The 23,697-nt window shown below is 37.1% G+C and overlaps 1 protein-coding gene across 5 annotated transcripts; it reads right to left on the reverse strand.

Annotated features, from left to right (window-relative positions):
- Positions 1–1,616: 1,616 nt before the first annotated feature.
- On the reverse strand, positions 1,617–22,359 carry LOC113943295 (COBW domain-containing protein 1-like). 5 transcript variants are annotated; one of them, XR_003526276.1, is made up of 15 exons: positions 22,185–22,359; positions 21,015–21,101; positions 20,029–20,125; positions 18,877–18,968; positions 17,140–17,199; positions 16,078–16,115; positions 13,124–13,170; positions 12,266–12,352; positions 11,442–11,486; positions 8,884–8,940; positions 6,912–6,963; positions 4,899–4,967; positions 4,743–4,808; positions 2,838–2,948; positions 1,617–2,147 (listed from the first exon to the last, which is right to left on the reverse strand). XR_003526276.1 is itself a non-coding variant. In XM_027634893.1 (15 exons), the coding sequence occupies exons 1-15, from the start codon at positions 22,288–22,290 to the stop codon at positions 2,074–2,076; spliced, it is 1,107 nt and encodes a 368-aa protein (XP_027490694.1). In that variant the 5' UTR covers positions 22,291–22,356; the 3' UTR covers positions 1,617–2,073. The 5 variants fall into 5 exon arrangements, 4 of the variants coding, with proteins under 4 accessions (XP_027490694.1, XP_027490697.1, XP_027490695.1 ...); XM_027634893.1 differs by having other exon boundaries at positions 2,838–2,967; positions 22,185–22,356; XM_027634896.1 differs by having other exon boundaries at positions 2,838–2,967; positions 20,029–20,178; positions 22,185–22,204.
- Positions 22,360–23,697: the final 1,338 nt, after the last annotated feature.

Below are 23,697 nucleotides of genomic sequence, written 5' to 3' on the forward strand. Positions count from 1 at the left end.
GTTTACAAGAGACAAGCAGAGACAAAGCTGTGCACATAGACTAAAGATTCTCTGACACTACCACTTGCAAGAAAGGCAGGAAAAGTCCTAGTGAGAAAGAGTAGCATCAAGATGAGCTATAAAGATTTCCAGCTGCAGAGACGCCCCGCTACAGCAACAACAACAAAAAAAAATCACCCAGTGTATTGACAGTCATTGTGGGAAATTTAGAGTGTTTAGGAGTGTGGGGCTGGTAAGTAAATATTAAAATATAAGCATCTAAAATATGACAGTTGAAGCTCTTCTTATTAAATCTCTGAACTTTTTTTCAGAGACTAATCTTTCTAAAGAGAACAGAGTTCTTCAATTACATGAGGCATTGCTAAAGATAGACGGTTTTTGATTACTTTCCCTATGACAAATGGGAGAATTAAAAAGAGCAGCAAAAAATACAAATGCATTATTTTGCGCATACACGATCTTATTATTTAATCAATAACACTGATGGCAATCATTTGACAAATTTTCATGCAGGACTGTGTCATTTATGCAGTCCAAAACATATATCAGTGTGAGAACACGTATTAGTTTTCAAAATGAAGAGATGCAATTGCTAAGGTAAACTGTCACAGTATCACTCAGAAATATACCCACTTCACTGAAATGCCACCAAGCTCTGCTAAACAGAAAGGAACGTTGTAAGCAGGTTGTTCTTTCTTTTTACCTTGCTTTAGTTTAGAGAAAATAGTTTCTGGAAATTACTTCAAGCTATCTAAAATTACTTTCAATGTGAGGAATGAAGTCATGCCTGCTAATATATCCACAGGGAGACTGAAGAGCTCTATCTTAGTTAAGAACATGACAAATATTTTAATCAAATGAAACACCAACTCCTGACAGCAAAAGATTGTCTCCTTCTGCAGCTCTTTCAAAAGCAAACTCTGAAGTCATATATTTTAATAAAAGCAAAATGACAAATTTTAAGACTGCTGATAAGACAATGGCCCCCTTTCTTTTTTTTTCATGTTGGGTATGGGACAAGTAACAGATCTCTAGTACCTAAAACAAATTTCTACTTATTTAGACATCAGCAAGCATTCATGTAGAACCATGTAGTAAGACTTCATTCTTCAGAATTGCATCTTCTAGTGTTTTGCTTAGAAACATTTTTAATTCCACATTATTTTTTGGAATTCACTCATTTTGCTTTCACCCAGCTGTTATCTCTAAAGCTAATGGGGAAGGAAGAATACTGCAGATGGTACAGGGTAGGAAGTTCAATTCTAAATTGTAATGAGTACAGAGATCAAAAACATCAAACTAAGTTTTCAAAGCAGTGTCACAGAACCCCATAACAAATCATGCAGGGCAGCCTGGACAACACAGTGAAAATGTGCTGTTGCTGGTCTCCCAAATCCTGGACTGGGAGGGTCATGGCCTAGAATATCTAAGAGTTCAGCTACATCCTTCAGCCCGTTGACTATGTGACCAAACACTGCATTCACAGCTTTTATGCAGATAGCATATATTCCATGTGGTCTTGAGCCTCTGCTATCTATGTATTTTTAGTTTCATATACACAACAGGTTTAGTGGTACCCGGGATGAATATTCAATCAAAAATCACAATACAAATGAAAAGAGATGGAAGACAGTTTAATAGTAAACACTAAATAATTTTTACTGTGATTACATCACTGGCAATAATCACTATTGCTTTATTTCAAGTAGTAGAAGACAGTTAGTTAGGGAAAGCACTAGGCTTCAAACACATTTACCATATCCCTATTACAATATTTCGTGTATAGCATAAGCAACAGTCTTGTGCCTATCTGCAGTTCTGCACAGGTGCATGATGTTACTGACATAATTTAAGCCAAATCCAAAATGGTAGAACTGTGTTTGATTCTAGACCATAGGAGCTAATGTTTAAGTAGTCAGTCAGCTTGGATTCTTAGGAAGACTTCAGGGTTTAACTGTTGTATAAACTGAAAAAGGACAGAGAAACTGCTATATCCCATGTCATTCAGTTTTCTCTGTCATAAACAGACTGTAGGATTAAGAACAGACATTTAATCTTTTCTGTAGTTTGATGTCAACTGTTTCGTTGTTTTTCTCTTACAGTGGCTATGAATACTTCCTTAATGGTCTCTTTGTCCAAGTTCCTGCCTGTAAAGAGAAATAAAATAGCTAACTGTATTTTAAAGTGCATTAGAAAAAATGCATGTAAGTAGCAACCCGCCAGTCTTCTCAGCAAACAAAATATTTATTATACAAATTAATGAGAACAGCAGTAATAAAATTAAGCTGCAGATAACAAGGTAACTTTAGATTTTATGGGCAACAGCAGACTTCAAGCTGTACAAGGGAAAGAAGGAAAAACTGGGTTATTTTTGATCATAAAACACTTTGCAAAGCAGAGACTAGTAAGTAGAAAATAGAAACACAGCACATTGCTATGAAGTTTTTGAGAAACAAAACTGATTTTACACATTTTAATGGCTATAATCACTTTCCTTACAGTTACTAAATATTTGATTAATTCAAACCATCCCAATCACCTAATTTATAATTACGGATTTTAAAAATAACATTAAAGATGCCAAAATAATTTAAAACTACATGGAATTTTATTTTATTTTAGTGTCACTAAAACAGACCATGTAGATCCATCTCATCTGGAATATTAAAACTGCAGGAAGTTTTGATGGATAAACCTTTGACTGGAGGTTATGCTGAACATACTGCAATTATTCTGGCGAGTTTAATCTCGTTGCTTTTCATTGGACAAGTCACAGGACTGCCTGTGAAAAAACAGCTTCTTAAAGTCAAACAAGGAGATGTGTAATTTCCTCTTACCAATTAGAACTAGTCTATTTGTTCTCTTTTCATCTTCTTTCCAGGCTACTTTAGTCTCTTCCAGATCATAGAGCTCATGGACACCTTGGACAATCACCTGATGAGATTTGCCTTGAATAGATACCAGTCCCTTATCAGAAAAATAACTGTTAGGATATATAAACAAACCTTTAAAAATAAAGTGTGTAAGAGGTGGGAAAAAAACCTTTGGAACTAGTCCCAGCAGAGAATAATATTTCTAGCAATATCACCTGTTAGTCAAAATAACCATGTATTATCATCACTTCTACTCATAACATACATTCTCACACCTCCTTATTTTGTTAGAGACTAATAACTACACTTAACCATACTGTGCCTTCTATCCCTCGTTGGTCAGTACCTAGCATGCTTGGGCAAAAATAAAATGTCATCAGCTACTACACCACCTTGAGTATATATATGTAGTATGACATGGGAGCCGTTGAAAGCCTGACTGACAGCAATGACGTAAAATGAGCAAAATACTTGATTTCAGATTATTCTGATTAAGCTCTCATGCTCAACTTTTCTGAAATACAGTCTTTGAATACTGGAGAAAGAAGTGAAGTAAAACAACTAGTAAAAGAATTAGAAGAGATTACTGTCAGAGTGAGTCCATTAACCCCCATATCAACTGTTCTATTAAAGCAGTTTTCATCACTTCATAGTAAAACTTTCTGAAATATTCTAGTGGAACACATTCTGTAAAACATGTCTTATACTTCCCCTAAAAAAAAAAAGGTTAAAAATATTTAATATATAAAGGTCTGCATTTGACCTATCAGTTTGAATTCTATGTCTATTACTGCCAAAAGGATTATGACTGCAGATAAAATATAAATATAAAAGCAACAAACTTTGGAACCCATTCTGTAATGAATTACTTGGGGGTCATTTGCTTTGGCATATGGGACAGCTGGCTCTGTGACAGAGCCAGCACACAGCTTATCAGATGTCTCAGATTTCCTAAAGAATTACTTTGATTCCAATGCTCAGCACAATGAAAACGTACTTGCACATGGCATTACTGTTTTCAGATGGCTTAAGGTGCATCAGTGGTTATTTTCTTCTATTTATCAGGAAGGGGAAGGCAAGGATATTCTAATTTTGTTGCTGAAAGAGCAAGAAAACAACCTGCCTTCCAATGGAATGAAAATGATTATGTTTGCTATCTACGATGCACAAGTCTTCTCAAGAAACAAATCAGAGCATACTTTCTTTTATTTCTTACAGCCTACCAAATGACTGACTTGATTCTCATTTTTTAATTATTTACTTGGCTGCTTGGTATAAGGAAAATGATAATAAATCCTTAATTGTCATCTCTGCTCCTCTCAAAACCATGCAGCTGAGAAACTTATGAAGTGCCCACAAAGATGAATCCTTACGAGATGCATCTTTAAAACTACAGTCTGACAATATTGTAAGAAGTTGTTAAGTGTAGATCACAACTAGTATTGCACTCCTACATTATGCCAAATTCAGCTTCTGCATATTATTGCAACAGTCATAATTACGCCTAGCAATCTATAGGACCAACCTATGGTATCCAAACCCTAGATATGTCAGATGGATGGAATCTTTCGAAGGAATAGAGATGAAAAATGAAAAGTAATATAACCATGTCTTGATTATTAACTCTGCCACTGATGTTTGGGACTGTATATCTGCTCTCTCTCTCCAAAGCACATAGGATCAATATTTGCTTTTATGCCAGCTATCTCCTTCTGAGTTGTCCCTGGAACAATGACAATTAGCTATTCCCTACTTCATATACTCTGCTACAGTGATCCAGTAACACCTTTGAAAGGTCTGGTACTGACAAAACACTGCAGCTTTAGTTTTTTAGTAAAGAGAAAAAGCAGCTGATAATTTCTAACTAACCTTCAGTCTTATGACATCCATGGTGCGTCCAGTCTTATCTTTCACGTTCTTTTCCCACAGAAGATTCTATGAAAAGAAATGTTGTTTTCATAAACAAAACAGCATTGCATGATATCTACAAAATGATTTTTGAGTTGACAGTGATGTATTACTTACCTGAATAAAGAGATTTAAGTTTTCTTCTTTTATATTTCCTGGAACTTCAAATGTTACTGTAGTTATAGCCTGCAAATTGAAAGATCCACTTATTATTACCTATTAAACTGAATAAACATCTCATTACAGTAATTTCAAAAGGTGTTCTTTGTAACTTGGCCTCATGAAAAATAGCGACTATATACCCATGTCAAATCAAAAAAAGAAATCTCTATCTCTGTTCTGCTCTAATTTTCTAAATTATGCTCTATCTTTTGTTACTTGTTTGGGTGTGCAGCTAACATACGCAATACTTTGAATAGTTTAATGCCATTAGCTTCTAAGATGCAATGTTTTGCTGTAGCTGATGTTTGTTCTCAAAGAAAGCCTAAGAATTTTAATTATTGGAGGATAGTAAGCTCTATCTTTCAAATATGGATAAATCCTATTTTCTTGGCATACTGATCTTCATAACAATTCTGTCAGACAAAAAATAATCAAGATAGTTTTCATCCATCTGCACTTGCCTCTTATGAAAAGCTTTTTACAAACAGACTATGTAGGGATAGATTCGGAAAATAAACATGTCTGAAGTTATGTTTTGTTCCAAAGCAACCACTGGCTTACTGCTCAGGACTAATTATTATCAAAAGAGAATATGAAAATAAAACTTAATATAAAATTAACAATTTATTTAAAAAAGGAATAATGTGTTTAATTTTTGTCGCTATTACCTCTCAATGGTATGGAAGAATAAAGAATAACTTTCGGTACAACTTAAAATTCTTTCAAACAATTACTTTCAGTTGACTCATCTAACTTAAGGAAAAAAAATAGAAGCAACAAGCAGCAAATGTCTATCTAATGACCAAGTAAAGTAATCTAAACCACCAAAAGCCAACACAAGGGCAGCTTCAAAACACAAAAGAAGTTAACTGGCTTCACACATAATGCAGTTTGCTTCTGTTGACCTTCCACATGAAGATAATAAGCACACACTATCAGCCAACAAGGACTTGCAGCCTACCATGAGAGCTGTTCTGCTCTCATTTATGCCTTGTCTGTCTCAACAATCATCTTAAATATGTGGGTGTTAAACTAAATAGAGACAGTAACAATAAACTCTCACTGTTTCCTACTGGATGAATGGCTCCATACTACAAAACTAACAATAATCTCCTTAATAATACAAGGATGCTATAACTTGTAACATTCAGGAAAGCTTCTACCTAACTTGTTTAACTACTTTAGGGATCTATTAAGACTCTATAACTGAGCATGTTTAAGACTTTTAATGAAAGAAAAACTATGAACTTAAGACTGTCATAGCAATTATAGTTAAGCATGAAACTGATTTTATATTTAATCTTTAGTTCCAAAAGGAGATTAGATTTGCCTTTTTCTGTTTTCAAGACTAGTAACTTCACAGTCAAGATCTGCAGTTCAAAAAGAAAAAGGAAGGCATTGTATGCATCATATTTTAACCTTAAAATTAATCATAGCAAGTTTCTAAAAGGAAAGCACACTTTTCTAAGACAACTTACAAAAATAAAAGTTTTTATTTTTTTGCAGCCCTTGAAGGAACTGTTACCTATGGGTGAACCCCACCCATCTGGGGATACCCCAAGAAGGACTGCAACCCACAGTTGAACCACAAAGATTTTGTTTTGGACAGAAAACCTACAAGATAAAGACTGACTACAAATTTAGGATTTGTTTCTACAAATATTAAAAAGAGTAGTGCTATTTATTTCAGTAATACCCTCTATGTGAATCAGTGAATGATGTGACTGTCTGGAGCAGTGGAAGCCTCTACGCTATTTTTGAAAGTAAGACAATATAACCATTTAGAATCTTGTCTAAAACAAAGCGCATTCTTTTATGTATTCTAAGTAATCTTCCAAATATCTTAGAACACATTGCTTCCTAACTGAAGTCTTCTGAAAAGGTACCATAATTAGCATGCAAAGCTTGCAATTACCTTGAACAACCCTGTTGTTACAAAAACATGGAAGGAGTATTTTTGGTAATTACCTTATCCAGATGCGCATGTGTTGTCTTCACGTTCTCAAGCTTTTTCTGCAAACTGAAAACAAGTGAAGTTAAATGTCACATTTGAGTAAAGGTGGGCAAAGTGTCATTTCAAAATTTTAAAAACTCCAGTATTGCAGAGCAAAACTAAAGTATCAAAAATAGACTATACACTCAGAAAAAGCTTCAACTGTTAATTCCATTTTAATCTCAAAATAGAAATGTTTGTTTTTGTTTGATATAGTTAACTATTTGTGTTAGAAAACTATGTTCTTTTAAAATACAAACAGAATCAGAGTCCTGATGTGCAGTGTCTTTGGTATTAAAAATATGTATACTTCAATTAGTATAGGACCCTGGATGTTCCTTTGTGTAAGAATATTGCCCATAAAAATGCCTCCTCCTAATTTGATGACTGTAAAATTTAAGAAGCCTTTAATGGTGGGGAAAAGAGGCATTCTAGGCTACTGAAGTAACACTTCACATTCCTACTTCTCCCATCTTCCTTGCTTTGCTGTCTTCTTCTCATACTCCACCGAACCCAGAATTCTTGATCTGTTTCCTGTGACTTCAGGGGATGTACAGACTGCAAGGTTCTACCAGTACAAATACACCAATCAGATGTTATACATCTCTGCTATGCTGGCAGAAATCCTTACTCCAGTATGCAGTTAAAAGAACAATTTTATTAGTGACTGGTTCTGTATTTATGAACTGAAACGAGGGTAAGCAATTTTGCTGTACAGAGTTCAACCATCAAGTAAATTGAACTTCATTTAAGCAGTCTACAATCTTCTTAGTGCTTTTAGAACGTGTCTTTAAATGTTGACATTTTAGAGTGTTTCCTTTGTTTTAATATCAAATATCAAGAACCTCTAAAGGAACTATGAGTGAGATATGAAAGACTAGACTGAGGAAAGCAAGAAAGGTTTGGTTTTGGGTTTTTTTGTCAGCTACTTAAGGACTTTCTCAGATTTGTAGAATGCAGCATTTCCTAGTAAACCTTGCAGACCACCACCTAATATTACATGTAATCAGATCCAGCTATCAATTGACATTATCAAGAACAATTCTTTTCTGGTTCACATCTTCTTACTGCTTTATCCCTGTCGTGTGGCTCCAGGACGAGTCAATTTAGTTAGCTGACTCATTATAAGAACTCAGGACATGGGTTTATGATCTGGCTTATGAACTAATATCTATCTATTGCCCTTAAAGGATATATTGGCCTTCCTTTCTCTTGGATGCCTAGTCTGTAACTTCCCTGATGTTGCCATTGGTACCAATCTCAGTGGGCCATTTAAGGAGCACAAAAGAAACAAACACTACTTTTCACTGATCAGACAAAAGCCGACCCAGTAAAAAAAAAAAAAAGGGAAGCACTTGGGAGAGTACTGCACCAGTTCACAGGGAAATCTCATAAGCACCTTATCTACTAGAGGTTACTAACTTGCATGTCCTGCAGTTTCTCCCTTCTGTAAGGAAGTGGCTACATTTCCTTTCCTGAAGTGAACAGTCTGCATCTAGGAAGAAAAATGAAGCTGCTACTGCCCTCAGCTGCATATTCCTTCCTTTCCTTTATGATTACTTCAGTACTTCTCATTCTCTTTGCTGAACAACTTAACTACACAAAATGAACAGAAAGCCCTTTCCCCTTGCTTCCAATTTTACTTTTGCACCCATCCAACATGCTGAAGCAAACAGTTGGCATTAAAAAAACCCAAGACCATGGAACACAGTAACCAGAATTTCCAGCGCCTTTGTTTGCTGTGGAACCTCAGTTCTTCATTCTTTTCTGTGAAATCTAAAGAGGCCCCCAGGACATCAAGATGTCACTTTAAAAAGTGACTAAATTAGAATTTTTAACAAAAAGTCAAATGTGAATTTGAGCCAGGATTTGAGGGTGTCTATTTCATATATGTATTTATACAATGGTTATTATTTCCAATAGAAGACAGCAAAATTATCACCCTACCTTATTCCAGATAAACTGTCAAAAGCATGTAGGTCCAAGACATTTGAGAGATCAACTCTAAACAGAAGGAAAAACGAAAGCTTTGTATTTTGGATGCATTTAAATATCATGTATACTTAATAATTTTTAAAGGGGTTCACTGAAGCTTATGTTTGTTTTCCTGTCTATCAGACTAATGCCATACATACTTGGCCTTATTGTTGGATGTTGGTGGTTGGTACTGTTTCCTACAAGGAAATGCTGTGTTTATTTACACAGTAAGTACAGAAACAAAATTTGTAAAAATATAGCAAAATACAAAATATTTCCAAGAAATATGATAAAATCCTCTATAATGGTTGCCTGAAAAAAACCCTGATTTTCCCTAAATGGGAAAAGGAATCCTGACTCTCTCAAGACAGACACAAACCCCTGGAATATATGTAGCTTATACTGACATGCTGTTAGCAAAGAAAACTGAAATAACTATATGAGGCAAGTGCTACTAAGTGGAATTTCAACTCTAAAATCTGAAGCAGACAAATGAAAAATGTAATACAGAACAGACAACTCTGATCATATTTGCTTGTAAGAACAGCTACGTATAAACTTGCATAAGAAACTTTTTCTTTTTATAAAGAAATACAGACTAGAGGTTTCACTGCCAAAAGGAATTGATACCTTATCAAATGCAATTAGTGGCCTGTGGCTAAATAAAAAGAAGATGAGAGGTTTAAAAAAGCCACCTCCAGAGCATAACCAGAATTGTTAAACTTTTACATTCAACAGCAGTTTTAAAAAGCAGTTTCCAAGATAAAAGATTTATAATGTAATACACATAAACAATTCCTGTGTAAAATTCATGACAAGCTCAGTGCCAGTTGTTTGTTCTCAGTAGCTTTCTGAAAAATTATACCGAAACTCTCAAGGAAGTGCTATGTTAGTCCCTTTTAACTGTGGGCTTTTGAGGGACAAACTCTCCTAATTAAAAAAGATATGTTCTCAAATAACATTCCAATAAGTTAATTTTGTGCTTATTTCACTTTTGGAATGTTTAATCATGGAAGAGACATTATGTGTCATTTACTAAAGAATATTTACAAGTAACAAAGAGTCGTCACTGAGGCCCACTAGATCTCATATCCAAAATTTAGTGCTGGCTGGCATCAGATACCAGAGAATATGTTAAGACATCTCATACTGGATGTCTTCCTAATGGACATTTAAGACACAAAGCACGATATTTAATACCTTCTTCAAAATTGGTAATTCCTGATCACTCAACAACTGCAAGTGCTTTTGTCTACATTTTCCAACTACATTTGACAACTTTAAAAATTGAAGTATATTTTATTATGCCTATGATTTTCCCTTTAAAAATTGCTTGAATCAAGAACCTGTATTATGGAAACATTTATCACAATGTAGTCAAATAATTGATGTAAAAGTACACAAATCAGTCCTAGCAGTCTGGAAGATACACTGCTCTCATAACATTCCTGAGAGTACAATATCCATTTAACTCCTTATTAAAGAAGAAATCTGAGTCAGAATTTCAATTTAAAAAAAAAACAAAACTGGTGCAATGATTTTCCTCATTCTTATAAACTTCCTTCCACTGTTTTCAAAGTAATTTTGCAGTAACAACTTATTTGCAGCAGCAATCATTAGAAAAATATTTAAGCTGACACAACAGAAAGAAAACACTATATTGCGTATGACCTATTATTAGCTCATAGACACTGTGGCCTTGCAAGCTGCTCTTCAGTTATAAGACCTGGTTAACAGTGTGCCCTTGTGGCCAAGAAGGTCAATGGCATCCTGGGGTGCATCAAGGAAGAGTGTTGCCAGCAGGCTGAAGGAAGTGACTCCAGCCCTAGTGAGGCCACATCTGGAGTGCTGTGTCCAGTTCTGGACTGCTCAGGACAAGAGAGACATGGAGCTCCCACAGCAGGTCCAACAGAGGCTACAAAGATGATGAGGGGACTGGAGCATCTCTCTTACAAGGAAAGGCTGAGGGAGCTGGACCTGTTCAGCCTCAAAAACAGATGGTTGAGAGGAGGCTCATCAACGTATAAGAGTATCTGAAGGGCGGGTACCAAGAGGATGGAGCCGGGTTCTTCTTGGTGGTGCAAACAATAGGACAACAGGCAGAAAAACTGATGCACAGGAAGTTCACCTGAACATGAGGAAGAACTTCATTACCGATTCTTTACCAAGCACTGGAATAGGTTGCCCAGAGAGGCTCAAGAACCCTCTGGATACAATCCTGTGCCATGTGCTCTACAATGACCCTGTTTGATCAGGGAAGTGGGACCAGATGACCCACTGTGGTCCCTTCCAACCTGACCCATTCCATGAGTCTGCAATATGAAAACTAACAAAAAAAAATAAAAGAAAAATACATTTTTACTTATTTAAAGGAATTCTTTTATCTGGATGTTTATTCATAAAATGAATATTGAATTAAATATTTCTAATTCAATGGTTTTTCTTTAAGCAAGCTGATCTAATAGAACACTTAAAACTGTCACAAAAGAAGCAGGATCTAGTACCTAGTAATACTGGCCATTTAATACCTTGATCTTTGTGTCTCTAGAATTTTAACAAGTCCATTCATTGACCTAAAATAAAACAGAAAAATCATTAGTTAGATGAAAATACAACTGTGATATATTGCTTGAATACGTACATACAGCACCATGCAAAATAGCACCCCAACTGTTAGCAGCTTGCAGGTCAAACCAAGACAATTGGTTTGAGATAACTGGTTTCCCCTCAGAGTTGGGAAACTACAAGTTCTGACAAGATACTACCAGTGAGAACAGTATTTTCTTATCCAAGGCTCCTCAGGATACGCTGTACTGGGTCTAAGCATTTTTACTTTCAGATTTCAAACAACTATACAGCTGTAAAGTATTTAAAAATTTAAATATTTTATTTGGGTTGTCATGGTATTGATAGAAAAGGGTCATGTCTTTGATCACTAATTTGATTCAGATTGGTTCAGATTGGTTCCTCTGCTCCCATGACAATTGTTTGTGACTTCCTTGATATATCTTTGCACCTGCTAGTGAATTCTCATTTACTATCAGGTTTTTTTCCCTGATGCTAATTCTGAAAAATGGCAACAGATGCCCAGAAATGTAGAAGTATGGACACTTAAGACAAAGGCCTGTACTTAGTAAATAACATCAAATCTTACCTAGAGAGGCAAACTGCTAAGGCTGTATAAGCACACAGAAGTATTGAAATTCCATTAGAAAGGGGCAGTCTCTTTTCCCTTACAAGCTAACAATTTGTGTCAATGTAATCATGAGATCTAATTTCTGTACCAACAGCAAGAAGTAACTAACTATGTTTAAATTAAAATAATGTTACGGTTATGCTAAAAGCTTCGTACCTCACAGATGTTCTGACTTTATTCAGTTCTTCCTCTGAAACCAAATCTGTTTTATTGATAATTATAAGATCAGCTAATGCAACCTGCCTGTGTATTAAGAAAAAAAAGACAATGTGAACAAACACTATATCTGTAAGGCAGAAACATCATCTCTCCCATGGCCCCAAAAAATAATATGAACTTTGTTAGTAGAGAAGGGCAAGCATTAATCAAACTAGAATGTCATGGAGCATGATTAAAGTACTACTGGCTTCTCCTTGAGGTGTTATTCTACGTCCTAAGAGACCAAATCAAAGCTTGCTAGATTTTTTGTTTCAGGGTGTTGTTTTCCAGGTTTTTTTCTGTTTGTTTGCTTAGAGGGGTTTTTTGCGTCATCTAATCCAAAGTGCTGACTGATCTAACAACTTCAGAAGTTCCTGTCTCTCTTGCATGCAGTCTTTGTAAAGTGATACTTTAAGTCTCTTTGCTTTATGAAAACTTCAGTTGTTACAATTATACTTAATTATTGTGGCTCCACATCTATCAAAAAATATTCCTCTATCTCCAATTCTACTTTGAGCATCAGATAGATCCTAACATGAAATTTTTTCTTCCCCCCCCCCCCCCCCCCGATGTTTTCCCCTCACTTACGCAAAATCCTATCACTTTTAAAGTAGAAGAGTCAGATCTTGGCAGAAAGACCAAATGGAGCATGAAGTCACTTTTCTATATTCTGCCTCATTACACCATAAACCAACTTCGGTTTAAAGCAAAGGAGGAGAAAAAAACCTTATAAAAGAAAAAGAAGCCAGTTCCGATGAACTTCTATACAGTGCAATTCCTAACTGTGATATATATAATTGATTTCTACATCCATACCGAGATGCTTCATTGACAAGGCCTTCTGGCTTCTCCTCTGTCAAGTGCTAGATAAAAAGTAAAACAATTGGATTAATCATATTCTAATCACATTTAAATTAATTTGAAACTAAGGGAGGTCAAACCCAATTCAGCTGAGATTTTTCAACAAGGTATTGAGGAAGACGGCATCTATAATTTTTCTGAAAATTATGGTGAAATAGTATATTTATACATTCACCAATACAGAAGCTTATAATTACTTTTATGAAAACTATTCTAATTAATTTTATTATTATAATGCAAAAGAGTTGAAAAACTGTATTATATTTTAATTAGTTTTCAGCTTTATAATGCAGTAAAAGTCACCATAACATACAGTAACCATGAAAAAAAGGAAAGTTCAGTAGTTTCACAAATGAGTATGACCTCAATTATCTGTTAAAAACGGGTTAGGCTTGCAGTACAGTATTTCATATGCATAACTTGAATCACACTCCTTTCCTCTGAAAGAGCTGACAAACTTTACTTTGACAGTAAAAACTGGTAACTCTTTTTCCAGGTTTGTATGAATAAACCACTACTCCTTGGCAAGTCTGCCTAATATCAGAAGCTTCTGGTCATGCCGCATGAGTTAAGGATCATCTGCAGTTTTGTGCTCCACTTGTCTGCCCAAGCTAATGTCCTCATGGAAGAATCAGTGAAAGGGAGAAAAATTCCTGCATCTCAAGCAGTAGCCTGAAGTTTAGCTATATAAAGCCTTATTTAATTTAGCCAAAGCAACAGACCATGTTAAAGCAGCAAAGGTTTAGCTTCAAGTTATTCTCTGCCCCTTAACATGGAGGCAGCAATCTACAGGAGAGAAATGTTGCAGACATCTGGAGGAAGTAAAACTTTAAACCAACACTGTACCATTAGTAAGAACTCGCCACTTACACCTCTGGGAAGACTAGACTCCTTGCGTTCCTTCATCAGCTATAAATACACCAGGAATATTACTTTAAAATTTCACTTTCAAGATACAGAAATACCAAATTAAAGTGGAATTAATTGTCATGGAAGATATATAGATTAAAAGAAGAAACCCAGAAAACCGTTTTTTTTCTTCAAGTGGAATTATCATGCATCTAACAATATTTGACTTGAAAAACAAAAATAGATTATTGAGTGAGTCTGTCACCTTAAAACAAATTAAAGTGTTTTCTGATTGTGCACAGCCTAAGCAGAGCATAACTACAAGATGTCTGTCAGGAAACCTCTCCTCTGATCTTTTCTTTGTATTCCTCTGTGCATTGATTCTATTGAATTAAATGTTGTCAGATTTGTTGTCCTGAAAAGAACAATGTCCATAGTCGAGATGTCAAGTCCTGCAAGTAGACAAATGCAACTTCAAGTTGCCCAGCTGTTCGCTCTCGATTAAAAAACTGAGTATTTCAGATTGCTGGGTGACAAATTCATTACAGTGATAACCCATGATATCAATTACCATTTCAGTTTCAATTTAGCTGACTGGTCACAGGGCTATTTGTCAGCTTTTCTTTTGATGGGTTAGTCCTTCAAAGCATGACAACTTAAATTGCAGCCTATTATCTCAATATCATTACCTGTACAGCTTTCAAAATTCTTTGAATCAAAAGCAGCTGTTGAGGTCAAGCTTTGCAACCAGAGGAATTGCTCAAGTTAGCACATCCTTTATACAGTGCAAAAGTTGTTTACTTGGTATATAACTGAGAAAATCTGGAATTCCTACTATTCTGAGTAAATGTCAGCGTTTTACAGGCTTCCTGACTAGGTATGTAAGAGCTTTCAGTGAGCTGTCAAAGATAACAGTACATTGAAAAACTGAATGTTTCTAAACATTTTTGTGTTGTTTCTGATATATTACTTGAAAGTTTAAATATTTTAAAAATTATTTTTCAAACAGTAACAATGTAGTGCTGCTACATGTAACACAATTATATTTGATTCAAGACAAGAAGTCAGCATTGCATGAAAAGAAAGACAAATAGAACAACATTTCTGCAAGTAATAAAACACATCTGAATTAGTATGCGGGCACTCAGCTGAAAAGGGGTTGACCTAAGACATGATATGATTTCTTGTGATGGTTGAGCTGATTTAGAAGATGGTTCTTGCTTAAAAGGGCCAATCAGCCTTTTCCCCCATGTAAAATGCAGAAATACTAAAAACACTTCCATAGCATGACGAACTTTTCAAACCATGGAGGCATCTTTTCTAGTGGTTACTTTTATTTTGAATCCTGCAAAATTAATACCCAATCAAGGTAGTAATTTCCAAACTTATTATGTTGCTGATAACTATATTAACATGTACCTATTATAAAAAAAAAGTTGAACTATTTGATTTAATCATAATTTTTGTTGTTAATCAAGTTCACTGTTCTGTATGTCTGTTTTTACACTATACTTTATATAAATTACTCTAATGCCTGCCCTTTTTGTCTGCTTCCATAAAATGAAATAATAATTTCATACAATGCAGTACCAGGACACTGGCGCTCTCATCACCACAACTACCATTCATCAGCACCCTTCCCAGTCTAAGCCCTAACTCAGTTGTTATCACATCGGTATGCCTGTTCTCAGTCCTCTCCTTTCAACTAACACGGACCAAAGACACTCTGCAAGACCAGTTTCTTCACTGTTTTTACAGTAAGCCAAATGTCTATTCAGAATAAAAGCAAGATTCCTGAATGAAGTGATAGAACCAGAAGGAACCAAATACTTAACAACCTGACAACTCTTAGCAAACATTAGTTGTGTCAGTAAGAATCTAAAGTCCTATGAATATCAGTAATCCCTTGTTCCCATTCAAAACACAGTACTAATGAAACACATCCTCATTCACAGTAAGAATTACAGCTACTGTAAAAATTAATTCATCCACAGGAACATTATCGCAATAGGTGTTCTAATGCTGCAGTTTTAAAACCTGTAATAAATCCAGTAACTTACCTGAAATCCATGCTTTGCGTCAACAACACATAAAATTCCTAAAAGAAAACATTAAAATGGAATAGAAATTTGCTGAAAGCAGGTGACAGTTTTAACAACTTGTAAACAATACCAGCACATTTACAATTGGTTATAATAAAATGGAAGCACTGAAAGTCCCTGAACATTAGACTTGTCACCCAAACATTTTTTTATTTGTCACTCATATCTGTGGTAACAAAATGTCTACAAAATCAGGTGAGATAAATTCTCACGAAGTGGATGCCTCTTTTCCACAACAGCAAATTGGCAAAGGTATGCTTTTACAGGATATTGAAACAAATTAAGAGGGTTGTCTGAGGTATGCAGATATTCTGATCCTAAGTGACCAGGAATTTGCAAGTCTCTGGCAGAATTTTAGGCAGCTCTTTCTTATTCAACTCAGTGTTTCCTTCCTCGGGCAAATGGGTATTTCACAGACTGACCAAAGTATTGGTAGGACACTTGTTTAAGCCAAAAATTAAATATTTTTTCCTACATTAAAAAAATGCCCTTTAGCTACATATAGTGATGATTTATATTTCAGTAAATGCAGATTTTTATTGGAACACAGCAAATACTAGAGCTAACAAGAGTCCAGTAGGCAGAGAAAGCGAAAAACAAAAGGCAGAATCATCCAGATGTTGACAAGTCACGAGTTCAGAAAAAAAGGAAACTGCTTAGGAAACATTGCTGGGGGGGGGAAAGAAAGAAAAAAGGCATGCTCTAATATTACTCATAAATAATGTTTTATAACATCTTGCTAAGGAGGATCAAGAGACAATCAAGATCTCTCCATATCTGATTCCCTGGCAAAGCACTACAAAACTTCTATTGGATTTAGCAAATTGAAACATTTTGTCAAGGAGACAAACAAGCATCAGAATAAGCAAGGGTATCTCTGTGGCCAAAACAGATGATGTGAGAACCAAGTTCATGCATTTCAAACATTGTCTGAAATCCTGCCTTAAATGCTAAGACTATATTACACCAAACACAGATATGGAATGCAAATACATAGGAAAACAAGCTTGCACTTCTTACCATCAAGGTAGATGTCACTTCCCAGTTCAGAATCAACCCAGAACATGGAGGCCACAGCTCCTAAGAAGTGCAGTATACATACAGTTGCAAAATTGAGATTTTCCAGTTAACTACCACCATGCAGACATTTCACAGAAAAACTGCATTTGTAGTGCTGTACTTGAAATTCCTCTCTTCAAACTCAGAAATCACACCTGTCAAGTACTCTGTGTCAAGCCACACATTTGACCTAACAAAATCTACCAAAGCATTGCACTGGTGTGCACATCCACAGCTATGACTACAAAAAGCTTTAAAAATCTTTAAAATCTTCCTCATTTCTAAATAGCCTGTACTTCCCCTCTTCATCTTTCAGCCACTGTTTATAGGTCATGGCACAGAGACACACAAAGGAGATATCCACTGAATTTCCAGAAGATGAGTTGCTTCTGAATAATGAAACACACAGTACTCTGTCTTTTTTTGTACAGTAAAATGTAAAATGGCAAATGTTAAATTGACAAGTCAGGAGAAAAAAAGAATTAGCAAGTATTTGGACAAGTGGGACCACATCCTGTCAAAGACCTGGAATCTGTGACCTGACACCTGTACTACACATGGCCTAGGAGTAGGCTACTCCTGTTTTCTGCTAAAATAGCCCTGTAAAGCAGATTCTAGTTCCAACTCCTCTGCCATTGGCAAGGACACCTTCCACTAGACCAGGTTGCTCAATGTCCTATCAGGCTAAGACTGTTGAACATGTCAGAAGAAAAAAAAATAAAATCAGTAACTAAAGTCATTCCAACACCTAAAATTGCCCACCTAAAGTGGTAAGATGCAGTCCTTCAAACATCACTCTGTATCAACACCAAATACCTGTCAGTTCTTCACAGTGCTTACTCATGCAAGATATAGCAAGGGCAACAACATGTAATGGTTTTCTGATATCTATTGATTTTTTTCCAAAATGCTTAATAGTTTTCCAATTTGATTCAAACAGAATTTGTGTGTAACAGAGGCCAAATCAATATCCTGTCTTTTGAAGAAAATTACTTTACCATGACAACTATTTAGCTTTGAGCTGAAAGGCATCAGTCTCCTAAAGGGAATACAATTGGATTTCTGATAAGAATTTCCTTCACTCTCCATCAACAACACATTTTTAATTGGGATGGTTTGGATAAAATTGTTTTAGATAGTTATTATTAACATGAGCTTAAGTTTAAACACCTTTTTATAATAAATATCACTAAAGAGTACACAAAGACTTTGTAAAATGTATTACTGCTCTGTAAGAAGAATGTATTGGTCTGTTTCACACTGTATTTTAGGACTTCACAAAATATAAGGCCTATCACAATCAGTGTAACAACACACTAGATGATAACAATTTATATTTTAAAAGGAGCAATGTAGAACATTAAAAGTCTACTGAAAACTACTAATTTCAGAGAGTGCTCCTCTTCTCTAAGACCAGTGTCTTTTCTTGATAGAAATATATTTTAACTGGATTTCTGTTAACCTTTAGAGTCAATTAGGAGCAACTTCAACAAAACAAAACACAACTAAACAACCCATCCACAGTCCCACATCTGCCCTTATCCAATTCATTGGAGTCTACACAGCAATCAAAGCATATATGCCTGACAACTCACCATTTTATATTACATTTTGCAAAGTGAACTGACTGGTGAGCAAACAAACATTCCATAAAAACAGAATAATTATCATGGTAATTAAAGTCAGAATGTGAACTACCTGGATCTGCCAAACCAGTTGTTTCTAATAATATATAGTCAAATTTTCCTCTCCTTTGCATCAAGTTCTCAATAGCCTTCACACCATTGTCCCTGTAAGAAGAAACAATTAAACCTCAGAACAGGGAAAACAAGCTAAAATGTGCATTAACATGTATCTTTAGTCTGAAAATAGTATTTGCCTACTCTCACCAGGCATAATAAAGGTGACTCAAATGAAGATTTATTTTCAAACACTGAATACTCTGTAAAGGACAGTAGGGACCTGTGTAGATATGTAATATATTTGGGTTGGCAGCTGAGATTACAGAAAAAAGGAATGGGGTGGAACTCCATGTTACTCATCCCACCTTTCCATCTCACCTACAGCAAAATTAGGATGTGCCATTTACTTAAATCGCAGCTGATGAAGTCAGCCTGAAGCAGAAATGTATAGCATAAGAAACAATGTATATAGAACATAGTAGCAATGGTACCCTTCCTTACACTCCAGCAGAACACAATGCAATAGGGTCTTCTGTTCTCCACTTATTACCTATTATTAGTTTAGGCACAGGACCAATTCTTCCAAATTTTTAGGACAAACACGCCATGACCTTTATTATAAGGTTAGCACAAACAATCTAGCATTCGAACAAATAGGGTAAAAAACATGCCAAAGAAACAAATACTCTCCTGCTTTTTAACATGACCATCAGCTTACAATTTTGAATATTGTGTTTCATTGGGTTGCAAAACGTTCTCCATTCACCCCTTCTGATGTATACAATATGCAAGTATTAACCACCATACAGAGAAAGAAACACAGAGTAAGTATTTAACGTGAAAACTGGAAAACCTGAGTCCTAATTCCAGCCTCCTTGAATCTTTAGGTCTCTATATGCAAGCACATAATACTAATAGAAGAGGGATAGTTCTCTACTTTCCAATACCCCAATAGTGTATGCATTGGTATTTAGAAGACACTAACTCCACATCAGTAAGGCAACAAAAGGAAATAAATTTCTATCTCCCTAATTCCAATTCTTGTTTCATCTGACAAAAGTCTCAATCAATACTACCATCAGTTTTAGGAACTAAATCCTGGATATCTTTTCCTTTCCCCAGTTCCCCCCGACTCACTGTAAGAACTTGTACAACAGTCATTCCTTACTTTACTGAACAGCACAGGCAGCCATTTCTGAGCTCCAGCCATTCTTCATAGAGTTCTCCCCCTTGACTGATTGCCAGAGATTTCTCCAAGGCACTTCCTGAAAATACAAGTAGTACTATATTTTTAATCTACAATCTTGCATGCCAATGCCTGTAAGAGAAAGAAAAAGATTCAAGTTGGTACACATTACTACTCTTGAATTATATTCTTTTCTTCTGAGACCATGTTTCTGACATGTGCTTCAGAAATTAGCATTTTCCATTTTATGACAAATTTAAAAGCCAAGGTAAAGTTGGTTCTACAAAGACCAAAACTCACAGGATGATGGTACATCATAAGTGCCACAAACTTTGCTAAAAGAAAGGGAATTTAGCCAGTGCCTCCATATCAAATAAAGGACCTGTCTCTACATTTTATTTTAGGCTTCAGGACCAGAAAAACAGCATGCATCTTTGCTGAAGAAAACAAAGAAACAAAGAGCCTAGCACCAACACAGAGCAAACTGTAAGCAACTCTGACTACAGCACAGATAGGAAATTACAGCCATAGCAATTAAAAATCCTGAAAGCAAAGAGTTCAAAGAACCATAGATACCAAGCACACATTTCCCCCCATTTCTTGGTCTAAGATAATTTGTGATCTGTAAATGGCTGAGGGGAAAGTAAATAAAAGAAAATATTATCTACCACCACGTTATTTTAATTTCCATTTGCTTGAAACTGGGTTGGACAAATGGAGGTATAGCACTTCCAACAGGGTGATATATTCATTTACTTTACTCTGAGAGCCTGAATTTAAGTGCAAAACAGATTAATGCATAGCACTGTTTTAGGAACACCACCAAAAGGATTTTCTGCACTTCTGAAGACTATGGGGTATATCAATAATTTCATTAATGGATTTCAAATTACAGTGGTCTTGATTACAGCAATTTTATATACTTGTCATTTTGTGGCAAAAAAAAGAGTTTCTGCATGTTTACATACCTTCTCCAAATTCATTCAGGATAACTGCTATTCTTTTATTATGCTGTTCTGTCAGTATGTAATTTAGAAGAGTGGTTTTCCCAGCTCCTAGAACACAGACCATATTTCTATTAAAATGTGAAAAAAAAAAAAAGGCTTAAATTTTCAAATAAAAAACAAATACTGTTATGCACGTGCACACTTCAGGCAAATCTCTTCTGAAATATTAGTTCTCATTCTTGTATCCTACATTCTACTGTAACAATGTAGAAATTAATTCGTAGAGATATTTGACCTCATGGACCCCATTAAATCTCAGTCTTAAATCACGCATTGTTTTCCACTCACTAAGTGCCAGTGCTTGATAAACTTATAAGTCCCCTACGAGCTTTGCAGTCTTTTCCTAGAAAACTAACTTTTGTGTTTTTTCTTAACAAAAGGCACACTTTATCTTCTCCCTCCCATTGCCTTTTCTGACAAACTCTTCTGTGGTCAGCAACCACAGATGTGCCACTAGCTGCCTTTAAACAGAACAGTCACTGTTAAACACACAACCCATAACCTCTACAATACCACCTTACCAACAGTTCCATCCCATGCACAAATGCACAAAATCACAGAGTTGTTACGTCTGGAAGGGACCTAGACTAGATCATCTAGTTCAAACTGGATGATCATCACATGTAGGGGAACTTGGTAAGGCAATCTTTTTTCCCTCCCCTTAGGGTTTTCCTGAAGGAGCGCGATGCAGCATCCAAAAAGCGCTGGCGATCCTACATTTAACCAGATCCTTACCGTCCACAACTGTGACTGTGTAGCACACAATAACCATGTTGGTCTGAGGGAGGGACGCCGAACCCCACTTTTTCAGACTACAATTCAGTGTGCATTTAACTGAGCCAGACATGTACACCATCCTGACGTTAAGCGGTCAAAAGCCATTCGTCAATCGTGACCCGAACGAGGCGAACAGTGAACACAAAGTGCTAAAAGCAGCGCTCAAACTCGTCCTGCAAACACACCTGTGGCGGTGGGAGGGCCCCGCGCTGCACCCCAGCCCGCCGAGGGGCGGAGGCGGCCGCGGGTCCCTCTCCCTCGCCGCCGCCGCGCCGGCCGCGCTGCAGCCCCGGCCCCGCTCGGGACTCCCCTGCCCGCACGCGGTCCCTGCCATGCGCCCCTCACGCTGCTCACCCAGGTACCCCGTGATGATCGTCACCGGGATCCTCCTGCCGGGGCCCGGCTCAGTCTCCCCTGCGCCGCCGATCGGCACCAGGTCGGGGCACTCCTCGTCCTCCATGCGAGCGGAGCGACCCGGTCCGGCCAGGCCAGAACGGCCGCGCCAATGATGCCACCCGAGTGACGTCACGCCCCCTACGGCGGCCCTGCCCCCGCCGGGCTCTGCCGCGCAGGCGCGGTAGGGGAGCGGGGCGGTGCCAGGAAGAGACATGTCGGCTTAGAGCCGCGGAACGGGTCGGAAAGGGGCCCTCGTGGGACATACAGTCCTGCCTCCTTGCTCGAGCACACAGCATGGGATTGCATCCGGACAGTTCTTGGAGATCTCCAGTGAAGGAGAGTCCACAACCTCTCTGGGCAATCTGTTCAGTGCTTGGTCACCCGCACAGCAAAGTTGTTCTTCCTCATGTTTAGGTGGAACTTCCTGTGCATCAGTTTCTGCCCTGTGACTGGTCTCCTATTGTTTGCACCACTGAGAAGAGCCGGGCTCCATCCTCTTGGCACTATCCCTTCAGATGCTTGCATACATTACCATGGTCCGCTCTGAGTCACCTTTTCTCCAGGCTCAACATGCCCAGCTCTCTCAGCCTTTCCCCATAACTGAGGTGCTCCAGTTGCTTAATTATCTTAGTAGGCGTCCACTGGACTTGCTCCAGGAACTCTATGTCTCTCCTGTCCAGAGGAGCCCAGAAATGGACCCAGCACTCCAGATGAGGCCTCACCAGGGCTGAGTAGAGGGGCAGAATCAGCTCCCTTGACCTCATGGCAATGCTCTTCCTAATGCATCCCAAGATACCATTGGCCTTCCAGGCCACAGGGGCACACTGCCGGCTCATGGACAGCTAGCTGACCCCCAGGACCCCCAGGTCCTTCTCTGCAGAGCTGCTTTCCGGCAGATCTGCCCCAAGCTTGGTTCAGACACAGCAGGAGCACTGAAGGCACCAGCCCCTGTTTGATTAACAATCCTGGTGCAGGTGCATGCGCTGTCTTTTATCTGTAATCAAATAAAGATAACCAACAAGTTTGCTGGCTTTCTCTGTTCTCCATTAGGGACCATGTATAAGACATAGCTATTGCTAATTTTAACAGTGTTGTGCATTCCTCAGGTTTTTGTGGGCCATAGGTTTAGCAAATAGGTCATGCATCTTCCATTTCTCCACGTCAGAAGGTGTAAATTTAACAGCATTGTGGAAGGCACAGAGGAGAGACTGGCCTGATGCATGCATATGCCCCAAAACCCAAGTGGGATTCTCAAAATAAGGTCCAATAGCCCTGTTTTGAGTATTGTTATGGTAATGTATGCTGTGCTTCATCATGTTTATATGTTTATTGGCTAGTGTGGCAGTAAATATACTTAGTATTTATCCTTGACTCTTCATCTACTTGTGTAGGTTAAAATAGTTAATACTGATAATATTTTATGACATTCCACTCTAAATAGTTGGCTTCTACCTTAGTCATTCTAATAACA

The sequence above is a fragment of the Corapipo altera genome, unplaced genomic scaffold (genome assembly GCF_003945725.1).
Source record: "Corapipo altera isolate COAL_440 unplaced genomic scaffold, ASM394572v1 61411, whole genome shotgun sequence".
Taxonomy (NCBI): Eukaryota; Metazoa; Chordata; class Aves; order Passeriformes; family Pipridae; genus Corapipo; species Corapipo altera.

Bases quoted from the DNA above. Each gene is read 5' to 3' on its own strand.
- LOC113943295 (XM_027634893.1), bottom strand. From the start codon at position 22,290: ATGGAGGACGAGGAGTGCCCCGACCTGGTGCCGATCGGCGGCGCAGGG. The intron at 21,102-22,184 runs GTGAGCAGCGTG...TCTGTGTTCTAG, and splicing joins GATCATCACGGGGTACCTGG to GAGCTGGGAAAACCACTCTT. The intron at 13,171-16,077 runs GTAAGTTACTGG...CTTTTTATCTAG, and splicing joins ACGCAAAGCATGGATTTCAG to CACTTGACAGAGGAGAAGCC.